The 14,622-nt window shown below is 46.5% G+C and overlaps 1 protein-coding gene across 5 annotated transcripts in view; it reads left to right on the top strand.

Moving 5' to 3' along the window:
- Window positions 1–14,622, top strand: part of Ddx46 (DEAD-box helicase 46) — a 46,469-nt gene that overhangs the window by 8,816 nt on the left and 23,031 nt on the right. For 3 of the 5 annotated variants that reach the window (XR_010058808.1, NM_001395621.1, NM_139098.2), the window contains 9 exon segments: window positions 1,050–1,146; window positions 1,944–2,109; window positions 4,715–4,866; window positions 6,239–6,352; window positions 7,313–7,478; window positions 7,978–8,098; window positions 8,861–9,036; window positions 9,845–9,966; window positions 14,386–14,464. Coding sequence is in view for 4 of the 5 variants with exons in the window: in NM_001395621.1 (NP_001382550.1) it covers window positions 1,050–1,146; window positions 1,944–2,109; window positions 4,715–4,866; window positions 6,239–6,352; window positions 7,313–7,478; window positions 7,978–8,098; window positions 8,861–9,036; window positions 9,845–9,966; window positions 14,386–14,464 (1,193 nt within the window). In the remaining variant the exon portion in view is untranslated. 5 annotated transcript variants of the gene reach the window in all.

Below are 14,622 nucleotides of genomic sequence, written 5' to 3'. Positions count from 1 at the left end.
TTTGCACTGCTAGGGATTGATCCAGTGAGGTGCCCTCCCACCTGGCTACATCCCCTCCCTCGGAAGGTAGCTTTTTTTTTTTTTTTTTTTTTTAAAGATTTATTTATTTATTATATATAAGTACACTGTAGCTGTCTTCAGATACACCAGAAGAGGGCATCAGATCTCTTTACAGATGGCTGTGAGCCACCATGTGGTTGCTGGGAATTGAACTCATGACCTCTGGAAGAGCGGTCGGGCGCTCTTAACCGCTGAGCCATCTCTCCAGCCCGGAAGGTAGCTTTTACTGTGTTTTCAGTGTGTGGCTGCAGCCTGATATGAGGGGATGTGGAAATCTATCTGGGATGTCATACACACATAAAGTTTCAGATTTTGCCTTTCAGATTAGGGCCTTTCAGTTTGCACTTGTGATAAACAGCGGCTGTAAGGATAAGCCTAACCCCAGCCCTGAGGGGCAGGGAAGAGGCAGGGGTCTGTTGTTTCCTACGGTTGTAGGCTCCACGGGGTTGCCAGGGGGCTGAACTTGGGTCTTCTTTACGAGCAACAGTACACTTAACAGCTGAGCCATCGCTAGCCTGACAATTACCTTTATATCACCAAAATTAAGCCGTTTTCTTATGAGAGGCATAAGTCAAATGTGAAGCCCCTTGTGATTTTGAGTATTACTGTATGTATGAATTACTAAAATTTTCTATCCTGTCTAAATTTTATAATTGTTTTTCTCAGACAAATTTCCAAATGTTTAGTAGTGTTTGCTATAAAAGATTGACTTTTCTCATATACCAAGGTATTTGTTTTTGACTATGAAAATGTGTTGATTATTGGAGGAATAAGATGAGATCCGGGTCTATGAAATAGTCTTAAGTCAGTATCGTAGACTTCACGATGCCTCAGTGATGGGGGCGCAGCTGCTGAGGCTCGAGCTGACTTTGGTCCCTGATGCAGGTATAGGAGAGGCCTGACTTATGCACGTTGTCCCCTGACCTCCACAACACACGTGACCAAATGCTTTCCAAGTGGGTGCTATCTTACTCTTTATTCTTTGGTAGGTCTAGGTCCAAAGAGAAAGCAGAAGGTGGGGACAGCTCCAAGGAGAAGAAGAAAGACAAGGACGACAAGGAGGACGAGAAAGAGAAGGATGCTGGGGTAGGTCAGCCAGCCAGGGTGACCGCAGACATGTTTGTATAACAATGTTCCGTCCATGTGTCCATCCATCTGCTCTCTGTCTGTCCCCCCTCTCACCCCACAATGGCAAAGTTCCTCTGGGTAGCCTTGGCTGTCGTGGACTTGCTTTTTAGACCAGGCTGGCCTCAGACTCAGAGACCCACGTGCCTCAGCCTCCGGAGTGCTGGGGATAAAGGTGTGTGCTGCCCTACCCAGCCCAGAGTCACCTCTGCGTCACCTGTCCTTACTTAGAAAGTGTGACCTGTGCTTATAGTATCAAGTTGACCTAACACGTTTAGACCCAGGAATCTGGGCACGTTGGATCAGCAGAGTGGTTTAAGGGGAAAGCAGTTGTCACAGAGACCTGTGACTGAATCAAGGAGCCCACGGGAAGGGAAGAAAGGACGTCCCTCACATTTTCCCTGACTACTACACCTGCACATGTGCCCACACAGATGTGATGCACACGTAAATAAATAAAAGGGTTAAGGCGCAGCAGTGCGGTTCTCCTTACATCCTTGCCAATGTGGGGATGTCAGATCATATTTCATCAATGTGGCCGGATGTAGTTGATAATTGGAGAGGGACTCTTATTCTACTGGTGTAACTGTCATCTCCGAGGCCCATGACCTCTGTCTGCTGTCCTAGGCCTAGTCCCGGAAGCTTCTAGTCTCTGAACCGTATTTTGGAGAATGTATTTAAAATTGCATGTGGAGTATACCTGCTGATTCTGACTTTGACTTTCCCTTTTTTTTTTTTTCCTCTTTCTCTCCCCAAAGAATTTTGACCAGAATAAGCTGGAAGAAGAAATGAGAAAACGAAAAGAAAGGGTTGAAAAATGGCGAGAAGAGCAGCGTAAAAAGGCGATGGAGAACATAGGGGAGCTGAAGAAGGAGATCGAGGAGATGAAGCAGGGGAAGAAGTGGAGCCTGGAAGATGACGACGGTACCTGCGGGATGTGGGCGGTGCCTCTTCTACCCTGCAGAGCATGCACAATGTCGAGTCTACATTTTAACCGTTTGCCCATACCTCCTGTCAAACTGAGGGCTAGAGCCAGCGCTTTGTGGGTGTTTAGCACCAGGTTACTTCCCTAGTCCTGTTGTCACCATGAAGCCACCGTTGCTGCCCACTGCCGCAGCTCTTTCGTCACCCTAGGTAGACGTTGCACATTACAGGTCTACCCGTCCTGTCTCCCTAGGCCTCTGTACCTCATACTGCTTTCTGTCTCTGCTGAGGACTTGCTCGTATTCCCCAAGGTGCAGTCATACTACTGGTGTCTTCCTGTGTCTGGTTATTTCTACTCCTCCAAGACAGCATTTCTCTGTATGGCCCTGGCTGTCCTAGAGCTCACTCTGAAGACCAGGCTAGCCTCGAACTCACTAACCTCTGCCTGCCTTGGCCTCCCAGGTGCTGGGATTGAGGGCGTGCAGCACCACGCTTGGCTCTGTGTCTGACTTTTGAGTTTAGCATTCTGTCTTAGAGGTTGATTCCTACGGTAGCACATTCTACTTTGTCTTACATGGCTAACTAATAACTCAATATGTGTATGTGATTGGGTCACACTGCATTAGCTCTGACTGTCCTCAAATCCCCTATGCAGACCAGGCTGGTCTTGAATTCTGCCTCCCATGTGCTGGGATTGAAGGGGTGCGCCACTGTACCTGGAAGTATTTTGGGTTTGTGATCTCCCTACGTCAGTCTCCAAATCCTAGGAGCAGGGCTTGTGCCACTGCACCCACCCAGTTTATGCTGCGCTTTATCCGTCTGCTCACTCTCTATTAGACGTTTGAGATGCGCCGGACTCGTACTGAGATTCTTTACTTCTAGACATAGGGTCTGCTGTGCTGTTTAGGCTGGCCTAGAGCTCCTGCACTCACGTGATCGTTCCCTCGGCCCCCTGAGTGGTTGGTGTAAGTCCTGTGCCTTGCTGTATGGAGATTTTTAAATGCTCCGTTCAGTAGATGCTAACATTTCAATCCAGAGGTAATCCAGAGCCTCTGGTAAGAATCACTGACTTTACCTGAGAGAGCACAGATGCACTTACAGATTTAACGGATGTTGCCAGTGCATTTGCTGCCGTCATGACTGTTAGTCATGGGTCATGGAGTAAGGGCTCACTACAGTCTAGAGCTCCGGTGGGTCCAGCCCCATCTTCTGATCTTAATGCACCAAGGTATGTGTGCGCATGCATGCTTATCTTTTAAACATAAATGCACCTCCCAACATTCTATACCTGAGGAGAGAACTGTTCTACTTAGAACTGAGGAGAAAACCATCTAGTTTCTGTGTTTCTGAGGCTTGAATCCAGGCTCAGCACATGCCGTCAGAGTGCTCGCTATACCCTAGCCCGTTTTTTCTAATTTTTTTTTTAAGATTTATTCATTTATTATATATAAGTACACTGTAGTTGTCTTCAGACACACCAGAAGAGGGCATCGGATCTCTTTACTGATGGTTGTGAGCCACCATGTGGTTGCTGGGAATTGAACTCAGGACCTCTGGAAGAGCAGTTGGTGCTCTTAACCGCTGAGCCATCTCTCCAGCCCCCTTTTTCTAATATTTACTCTTAAGGTTTTAGTAAAGTGGTATCTTACAGGAGAGCAGAACTGTGGACCATTTTCTGTGAAAGGTCTGTGCACACAGTTTCTGTTTATAAATGATCATGATGGGAAGAGTGTCACCAAAAGACACTTGAAGGAAAAATCATTGAAGTGTCCTCTATGGACTTGGGAGGAAATGGCTGTGAGCATAGGCGTTGATGTGCGTGTACGAGGACCTGAGTTGAGTTCATTGCTTGAACCCATGGAGGAGAACAGCATCGCGCCTCCCGTGAACCTGGCGCTGCAGGCCCAGAGAGAGGCGCATCCCTGGGACTCAGTGCCCAGCTGCCTGGCCTAGGTGGGACGATCAGGCCAAGTGAGACAACTAAGATGACACTCGAAGAATGATGGACTGAACTGACTTGTGGCCACCATATGTGTGTACAGAGTGGGGAGCCAGAGAAGGAAAGTATTTAATATAAAATCTGGGGCTGTGGGTGTGTATGTTTTTCGAATGTTGGAAATCGGCCCACAGCCTAATGCACACTAGAAAAGCCCCTCTGCTGGGGAGCTGGCAGTGCGTCCCCAGCTCTAGAATACATTCGAGCATTAGGTTCATTTACTGCTCTTGAGATAAGTGATATCCTGTGCTCACTATCACCTGACAGTAATACATGAGTGTTAGGAACGTAAGACCGTGTAGGTGTGAGCGCGAGAGCTGCACAAGGAGCAAGCTGTGCAGTGGTGTTTGCACAGTGAGAGGAGAGATGACGTGATGGCGGGCCTGTCTCCTCTGTGAGAGATGATTGTAAACGTCCCGGTGTGCTTCTGTGTGAGTGCGAGTGTTCACACGCCTGTGCATACATGCAGGGGTCAGAGGGCGGCCTGCACGATCTGTTTGTCTGTCCACTGTGGCTGGGATTGCCTCAGGGAGTCAAGCTGTGCGGCAAGTGCGTTTACCTGCAGCATCTCACTGGTCTGTGTCCAAAGAAGTCACTCTGCTGTTGTAGATGATGAAGATGACCCTGCCGAGGCTGAGAAGGAAGGGAATGAAATGGAGGACGAGGAGCTGGACCCATTAGATGCCTACATGGAGGAAGTGAAAGAAGAGGTAAAAAAGTTTAACATGAGGAGCGTGAAAGGCGGCGCAGGAAATGAGAAGGTACGTGGACGTCTGGCATTGGTCACTTGTCACTTAAAAGTTATTGGGCTCTTTACCTTAGGTGATCACAAAGAAGGAAGCTAGGCTGTAGTGAGGGGTGGGTGGTGCACAGCTCTAATCCTGGCACTAGGGAGGCCGAGGCAGGTGATTTCTGTGAGTTTCAGGCCAGCGCAGTCTGCATAGTGCGTTCTGAGTTCCAGGACAGTCAGGACTACATAGAGAGACTCCGTCTCACAAAAACAAAACAACCAAAAAAGAACTGGACTAAGCTGTTTTTATTGCAGTTATTTCCTAAGTGGTGGTGGTTGGGGGTGGGGTGAGATGGGAGGCATGAGCACAGCACAGTGTGCCTGGGACTGTGGGCGTCAGAAGGTAACTTGCAAAGGCAAGGGTATGCTCCTTTCTCCATTGTTAGTAAGTACCATTATCTGCTGAGCCGTCTGCCTGGTCGGAAAAAAAAATGCAGTCCCACGTCTAGAGACTTGACTAAGACAGTTAAGAGCTCTGACTGCTCTTCCAGAGGGTCCAGGTTTGATTCCCAGACCTCACATGGTAGCGCATGTGCGTGTGGTCCTTAGACATGGGCAAGGACATAAATTAGTACAGTTTTTTTTTCTTTTTCGGAGCTGGGGACCGAACCCAGGGCCTTGCGCTTGCTAGGCAAGCGCTCTACCACTGAGCTAAATCCCCAACCCCCTAGTACAGTTTTTTTTAAAAGGATGCTTTTTTGTTTTGTTTTGTGCCTGGAGGGTACTTGGGGAAAAAATTAAAAATTTCATTTAAGGCATCAAGGAAGTAAGGACCTCAGTGTATTTTATTGGTTGATTTAAGCTCCTCAGAACAGGGCTGGATTGTCTAATGAGTGAAACACAACATTTAGTAGAATTTAAAAAATATGTTAATGTTGAGGAATGAGCCCATTTCGTAGTGAAGTGTCTCATGTTGGGCCTGGAGACGCGGCGTAGGGGTTAAGAGAACTTGCTGCTGTTGGCAGCAAACCTAGGTTCAGTTCTCAGTACCAATATGGCGACTCACAATGGAAACTGACTTTTGGCTTCCTCAGGCATCAGGTACAAGTGTAGCGCACAGCACCCATACACATAAAAATACATTTTAAAAATGTTGTATACACATACGTATTCTGCAGTCAGTTCTGGGTACCTGAGTGTGTCTGAACTGTCATGCCGTCACATTGGGAAGTTCCCACAGGACAAAAGCACAGCTCTCTTGCTCCTTTAAAAACACAAATCATGGTAGTTTGAATTGCACATTGTGGGAATCTAACATTTTGTATCTAGTGTTCATGTATTTTTGAATCTCTTTATTTTTTGTTTAGCTTTTGCAAAATATTTTAATACTTTTTTTATTTTAGAAGTCCGGACCGACTGTCACGAAAGTGGTTACTGTGGTAACAACCAAGAAAGCAGTAGTAGATGCCGACAAGAAGAAGGGAGAGCTGATGGAGAATGACCAGGACGCCATGGAGGTGAGGCGGCCTTCCTTTTGCCTTGTATATGATCGTGTCCTGGGGACATTTCTAGCAAAGCTTTGCAGTCATAGACTCCTGTGGGGGTCCCTGCTGCTCTCAGTCTCAGCAGGGGTGTGGTGGGCGGGCGGGGTTGTGGGATATTCTGATCTGTCCTCTTGTATCCTTTTTCACTCCCTCCTCTTGATTGGCCCATGTTGGGCATAGAACACAGGAAAAGTAGTGAACGGCCACGTCTTCCAGTTGACTTGCACTCTAAAGGTCTGGCTAAGGGAAGAGTAGAACTTCCTGACAGAGTCGTGTGAGGCCAGTGCTACATTAAAGCTTTGAATAAGGAAAGAAATTGGGGGGTTGGGGATTTAGCTCAGTGGTAGAGAGCTTACCTAGGAAGCGCAAGGCCCTGGGTTAGGTCCCCAGCTCCGAAAAAAAGAACCAAAAAAAAAAAAAAGAAAGAAAGAAAGAAATTGGGCAGGAGAGATGACTCAGCGGTTAAGAGCACTGACTGCTCTTCCAGAGGTCCTGAGTTCAATTCCCAGCAACCACATGGTGGCTCACAACCATCTGTAATGAGATCTGATGCCCTCTTCTGGTGTGTCTGAAGACAGCTACAATGTACTCATATGTAATAAATAAGTAAATCTTTAAAAAGAAAGAAGGAAAGAAAGAAAGAAAGAAAGAAAGAGAGAAAGAAATTAACTTGAAAACTTTTTAAGGATTTATATACTCAAGTTCAAAATCATGGACATTCTTACCTGAGGACCTGAGGTTTTTAGATGATGCAGTTTCCAGGTTCCTGGAGTTGCACAGAAACCCTGCAGAATTAGATAGCACATAGTGGGATCACACACAGCGATGCACACAGTGGTTCCTAGGAGAGAGGAGAGCTTTGGCAACCAGGACTCTGACTTCCGGAAGATGAAATAAATAACAGACTTTACTTTTTATTCCTGAAAATTCAAGTACTCCTCGGAGGAGGAAGAGGTTGACCTTCAGACGGCCCTCACAGGCTACCAGACAAAACAGAGAAAGCTTCTAGAGCCAGTGGATCATGGGAAAATTGAGTATGAGCCATTCAGAAAAAACTTTTACGTTGAAGTTCCAGAATTAGCGAAAATGTCTCAAGAAGGTAAGAAGTTCTACAAGTTTTATTCCTTTATTGTGACCTCTGAGCAAACGGTCGCTTCAGCGGAGTGTAGGAGTGTGCACAGGCCTGGCTTGGCTTTGGAAGTGTTTTAAGAAGTGCAGAATGGAGTTAGTTCCATAGTTCTCTGGGTTAAAGTACCGTTCATGTCCAATTCCAACAGACTGTGCTGGCCCTGTTCATATGATTGACAGCTGTCAGTCTGCTGAGCACAATCCGGGCGACTTGGCTAGAACAGGGCTGTCAATCATTCTGTTGCAATTGAAGAAAATATTAAAACCAAAATGTTGAAATTGGGCACTTGCTGTTATCCTCATGTCTTGTGGCAGTGATTACCGTGTGCTGGGTGCTCTTGTATGGCTCTTGTATGTCTATTGGATAGCACTTAGGGGAGGTGAGGCCTCTGACCCTTGACAGACGGCCTAGTGAATGTGGCTAGATGGTACAAAGTGTAGGAGCTTCTGACTGGGCCTTTGTTTTCTAGAGGTGAATGTGTTTCGGTTGGAAATGGAGGGCATTACAGTTAAAGGAAAAGGTTGCCCCAAGCCAATTAAATCATGGGTCCAGTGTGGAATTTCCATGAAGATACTGAATTCCCTCAAAAAGTAAGTGTTGGTGGTTATCTGCACTTTTCAGTGTCCCTGCTACTCCGGGTAGTAGCCCTTCACACACATATCTCTCTGGATTTCAGTTATGTTTCTCTTTATGTGCCCTGGCTGTCCTGGAACTCACTATGTAAACCACGCTGGCCTTGAACTCACAGAGGCTCTTGCTTCTCCCTGCTAAGTGCCATGATAAAGGTGTCTGCCACCACACTGGGTCTTTAACTGTTTTTCTCATTTGTTTATGCCATGCATCTTATTGCCCGCCTGCTTGAGCACGCACACCACACCATATGTGTGGATAGACGTTAGAGGAGAACTCTGGGAGTCTGTCTGTTTTTTTCTGCCACCTTATGGGCTCCAGGTATCTACTCGGGTCGCCTGGCCTGCGTGTAAGCACCTTTCTTCACTGTGCCATCTTGTCAGCCCAGCCCTTGTTTTTTTCTGCTCTTCACCAAATAATGTTTTACCAGTGAATAGGTCACATTTAGAAGAGCAAATTTTGCTTGTTGTACCCTGCGGGGTTTAAAGTGCATGACTCTCTTTTTTTGTTTTTTAAATGTAGGAGTGCTGTCTGCAGTAACACCTGCAGACCAGCAGAGGGCATCAGATCCCTTTATGGATGGGTGGTCTTGAGGCACCATGTGGTTGGTGGGAATTGAACTCAGGACCTCTGGAAAAGCAGCCAGTGCTCTTAACCATAGAGCTATCTCACCGGCCGAAGCTCGTGACTCTTACATTGCATTCATTTTGTTTCCTTTTAAGGCATGGCTATGAAAAGCCCACACCAATCCAAACTCAAGCAATTCCTGCTATAATGTCTGGACGAGATTTGATTGGCATTGCCAAGACAGGAAGTGGAAAAACCATTGCTTTTCTTTTGCCCATGTTTAGACACATCATGGATCAGAGGTCATTGGAAGAAGGAGAGGGACCAATCGGTACAAGGCTTCTCATTACCTCATTCTTTACAGATGTGTTTGTTGTTACATCAGAAAGTCATTGATTATGACAATAAGATGTCTTTGTATGCATTTCCTTTATCAATATGGCATTTGGGGCTGACTTCCCCTTACCAGCAGGTGGAGTGAGAACCTTCAGAGCTCTGGAGTGACATCTCAGAAGTACAAAAGCAAGGCTGGCCCAGCTCAGGTTAAAGCCCGGCAGGTAGCCCTCGTGCACCCGTCTGTTTGCTCACGTTGGGGTGTGCTCCCAGTCCAGGTCCACGCACCCCAGACCCAGCGTAGGAGGGGAGGTATAACTCCCGACTGAGGACATGGCTGGCCTCAGAAGGCCATAGTGCTGGTGCTTCATGTGGCTTGGGTCTTCTGCCCAGCTTCTTTTCATTGAGCAGGGAGAGCTACAGAGCTTTGTCACGCACACACAAGGCTCAGTCCTCCCTGTCAGTGCTCAGAAGGAATTGCGTTTGGGAGCAGCTGTGTGGCCCGTGTGTAGCCGAGGGAGTCACTTAACCCTCCATTCTGTGACTTGCTGTTGAAAACTGCATTCTGTTCAAGTCTTCTGAGGGCTAAGTAAGGTTTCATTTTTCTTGAAGCATGTTCTTAAGAATTTCTTTGCCCTTCACCTCAGTCTCTGCCATTACTAAGCTTCTTAAACACAGTTTTCAGACTTCATACAGATAAAACAGGTTTGACAGAGACACAAGCCTCTGCCGAGGTTAAAGTTAGCTCTGAAGCATCTCTCCTCAAGGATCGGCTGGCTTTGCTTTTGACACGTTTCTCTTTTCAGCTGTCATCATGACTCCAACTCGAGAACTGGCTTTACAAATCACTAAAGAATGTAAGAAGTTTTCGAAGACCTTGGGACTGAGAGTGGTCTGTGTGTATGGAGGGACAGGAATCAGCGAGCAGGTAGTTAGAACAAAGCGCTCTGTGTTTCTGTACCTTCAGGTTGAACGATCCAGTGACTTCAGGGATTCTTTTGTTTTAGTGTTTGGTGTAAGTGCCCTTAAAATCTTCAAGTATTTGGTGGGAAACTAATTATAGAATAAATCATGTGTCTGTGGTGTGCCTGTAACCCAGTGTTAGCACTGAGGAAGGAGGATCAGCAGCTCGAGGCCTTAAAGCTTCAATGAGAGTCCCTAACAGGTTGTTGTCTATATGTCTGTCTGTATGTCTGTCTATATGTAGATATGACATTTCTATAATCCTGGAACTCAGAAAAGCACAGGCAGGGGCATCACTACAAGTTTGAAAGTGGCTCTCTATATAATGAGTTCTAGGCCAGCCAGGTACAGGCGGCAAGACTGTCCTTCACCCTTCACCTTCTAAGAATGAGTGATGCAATGCCTGAAGCATGTGCTTTGTAGAGACTGGGCGTAGCATGACCGGGTACCAGTGCTGTTAGAGTTTACCTTCTGCCAGCGGGGTAGATTGTGAAGATTCTTCCCACAAAAGACAAAGATTGGTGACTAGATTGTGTTAACCATTTTGCCACTTTTTTTTTTTTCGGAGCTGGGGACTGAACCCAGGGCCTTGCGCTTCCTAGGTAAGCGGTCTACCACTGAGCTAAATCCCCAGCCCCGCCACTTTTTTAATAGTCATTTATTTATTTAGATTTTAAAGATTTGTTTGTTTGTTTTATGTAAGTACATGGTACACTGTCATTGTCTTTAGACACGCTGGAAGATCGGGTTCCATTACAGATGGCTGTGAGCCACCATGTGGTTGCTGGGAATTAAACTCGGCCTCTGCAAGAGCAGTCAGTGAGTGCTCTTAACTGCTGAGCCATCTCTCCAGCCCTTAATATTTATTTATTCTATATAAGTACATTGTCGCTGTTGTCAGACATACCAGAAGAGGGCATCAGATCCCATTACGGATGGTTGTGAGCCACCATGTGGTTGTTGGGAATTGAACTCAGGACCTCTGGAAGAGCAATCGGTGCTCTTAACCACTGAGCCATATCTCCAGCCCTTGCCACTTGTTAAAGTAACTTTTATTTGCCCCATATCATTATCTCTGAGGCTTAACTGCCTCTGTCTGCTAACTAGACAGCAGAAGCGGCCTAGAATGTTTTCAGCCTCTGAGACTTACTGCTGAATAAGCTCACCCTTTCTTGTTGTGACTGGCTGGTCAACTCAGCTATCCTGGCTCAAACTCCTCTAAGCTGACTGATTCAATCTGGCTTCTCTCCCAGCCTCTGACGAAATAGCTCTGCTTGGCCTCAAACTAATTCTAGCAATCTAATCTAATCTTCTGGCTCCTTCTCATTCTATGGCTTGTTTCATTTTCACCTATGTCTAGCTTGTTCTCTCTCTCTGACTTGTCTCCCTGTAACTGCCTGCCTGTGTGTGTGTCTGTCTGTCTGTAATGCTCCCTTTAAGTAGCTTCTCTTACTTCTCTTTTCTTGTGTGAGTTGGGTATATCCTATTCTGTCAAATCTTTCTCTGATTTGTTACTTTGTCTGCCACTCAACTAGATACCACTTTCAAACATGGGTGCTTCCTTCTACAAACTAACTTTACCTTAATTGATTGAGATAAAAGGTGTGTACTGAGGGCATGTCTGTATTCCAGCCAGAGAAGTCATGTTGCTGGATTAAAATCCCCCTATCACCCTTTGTGTATATGGGAACCTGTCGTTTATGTATGTAATAGATTTGTGTGCTGAGTGTTACTGAACCAAAGGCCTCTGACTGCTAGCTTTAGGCTTCCGTCACTGTTCTTTTTTTTTTTTTTTTTTAAGATTTATTATAAGTACCCTGTAGCTTATACACCAGAACACCAGACACACCAGAAGAGGGCATTGGATCCCATTACAGATGGTTGTGAGCCACCAAGTGGTTGCTGGGATTTGAACTCAGGACCTCTGGAAGAGCCGTCAATGCTCTTAACCACTGAGCCATCTCTCCAGTTCCCTTCCCCCCCCCCCCCCCCCCATCGTTCTTAATGGTGATGCAAAGACTTAAGCCAACATTGACTGTCTTTGGTTTGGCATTTCTTCAAGACTGGGTCTCTTCGTTACACAGTTCTGGCTGACCGGGAACTCACTATGTAGACCAGCCTGGCCTGAACTCACAGAGATCCTCCTGCCTCTGCTTCCCAAGTGCTGGCATTAAAGGCATGCTCCAGCATTCCTATCAAGAAAACTTTAAAACTAGTGTTGTGAGAACCTGCCTTGGGAATTTTTTCTTTTCTGCTATTTTAAATACTTAATTGTTCATTTTGCTATTTCATTTGACCACATGGTCTGTAGTAAGAAATACATTTATAAAACAACTTTTTTTTCAACATAGCGTTTCTTTGCATAGCCCAGGCTGTCCTAAAACTTGCTTTGTAGACCAGGTTGGTCTCAAACTTAGAGGTCCATCTGCCTGCTTCTGCCTCCTGAGTGCTGGGATTAAAGGCATGAGCCACATTGCCCTCTGGGAAACAGATTGGGTATATTTGTTGTAGCCCTGGCTGATTTTGAACTTGTTGTGTTGCCAGGGATGACCTTGGTTTCCTGATCTTCCATTTCCCACGTAATCCTTGGATAATAAAATTTCAAAAGCAGTCATCTCAGAAATATATCTTAGAGCCTTATGCAGGGAGCATGGGGTGTTTTTGCCACAGGTCAGGGGCAGGTGAGGGCAGTGCTGCCAGGCTCGCCGTAGCTTTTCCATCAGAGTAGCCTCTCAGACCTCGTTCAGAGGAGAAACAGGAAGGAAGCTGCAATGTGGGCAGGAGCAGCCTGTGTGTTAGTGTGATTGCTGTCAGTACAGCTTCACTTCCACTAGAAAGGAACCGGGGTGTGCGTGTGTGCGTGCGTGCTCGCTTGTGTGTGTTTGCCCATGCATATGCTGCAGCACATATGTTAAGATGAGAAGACAGCTTGTAGGAGTCAGTTTTCTACTTTGACCATGTGAGATCAGGGGGGTGGAACTTAGGTTCGGCAGAAGGCACGTTTACCACTGCACCATATCACTAGCCTTATCATATGCTTTCCTAAAGATCTTAAAACATATGGAGGAAACAGTAGGCCATCTGGAATATTTGCCACAGAAGGATTGATCTTGGTGAATCTGTAACTATAGGAGATGACTTTCAGGTAAAGATTCTAGAGATTGTAGTTGTTTTTAGGGCTGGAGTGATGGCGTGGTGGTTAGAAACAGTGTCTGCTCCTCCAGTGCCCATGTGGAATTTAAGTTCCAGGAAGATCCAGTGCCACCTTCTGGCCTCTGCAGGCAGTGTATGTCTGTGGTGCATAGACAAATGTAGGCAAAACCCCCGTGCACATAGAATGAAGGACCGAAGGAAAGAGAATGGCCTAGTGTGTGCACACAGTATAACCTGTTGCACACGCGCGCACACGCACGCGCGCACACACACACACACACACACACACACACACGCGCGTACGTCTGTAGGGGTCAAGCAGAGGTCACCCTGTCAAAGTACTCTTCCAGTGTCTGTTGTAAACCTGTTGGTTGATTGTAGCTTAGAAAACCCATGGTGTGGTTTCTTAAATTTACAAAGCTTTGATCTCTGTATTAGAATATATATTCGGGGGCTGGAGAGATGGCTCAGCGGTTAAGAGCACTGACTGCTCTTCCAGAGGTCCTGAGTTCAATTCCCAGCAACCACATGGTGGTTCACAACCATCTGTAATGGGATCTGATGCCCTCTTCTGGTGTGTCTGGAGACAGTGACTGTGTATACATATACATAAAATAAATACGTCTTTAAAAAAAAAAAGTATATATTCTACTGCTTATTCCTACCTACCTTCCTTGGTTTTTTGAACAATAGTTGCAAATTAACATTTGTGAAATTCTTTAGTTTTATTAATTTCAAATTCCTGGCTATGGGTTGTCGTCTTCCAGTCCCACCCACCAGTGCTGCAGCAGCCCGAGGGTCCCATACCAGCCACCAGTCCCACCCATCAGTGCTGCAGCAGCCCGAGGGTCCCATACCAGCCTCCAGTCCCACCCATCAGTGCTGCAGCAGCCCGAGTGTCCCATACCAGCCACCAGTCCCACCCATCAGTGCTGCAGCAGCCCGAGTGTCCCATACCAGCCTCCAGTCCCACCCATCAGTGCTGCAGCAGCCCGAGTGTCCCATACCAGCCACCAGTCCCACCCATCAGTGCTGCAGCAGCCCGAGGGTCCCATACCAGCCTCCAGTCCCACCCATCAGTGCTGCAGCAGCCCGAGGGTCCTGTGCCAGCCTCCAGACCTCCTTAGGGCTTCGCCTTCTGTGGTAGAGCCACGCAAGGGCCAGATGCTCAGCTCTCACTCTGTAAGAAGTATTGGGAACTCTGCTACACAGTCTCATCCTGTCTCACCAGATTGCTGAGCTGAAGAGAGGCGCTGAGATCATTGTTTGCACACCTGGCCGGATGATCGACATGCTGGCAGCTAACAGTGGTAAGTCACAGGTATCTCATTATTTGTCTTCTTTCCCTTTTGAACTTGACATGAGTTTTGTTAAGCAGATATGAGAAACCAACAGAGGGTTTCTATGTTTCTTCTTAAAGCTGTAATATCTTAAAATGTGAATTATAACACATTGATTATTGAATGTA

Source organism: Rattus norvegicus, chromosome 17, assembly GCF_036323735.1.
Source record: "Rattus norvegicus strain BN/NHsdMcwi chromosome 17, GRCr8, whole genome shotgun sequence".
Taxonomy (NCBI): Eukaryota; Metazoa; Chordata; class Mammalia; order Rodentia; family Muridae; genus Rattus; species Rattus norvegicus.
The sequence above is the reverse complement of the archived record's forward strand: the minus strand, read 5'-3'. Positions and strand labels throughout refer to the sequence as shown.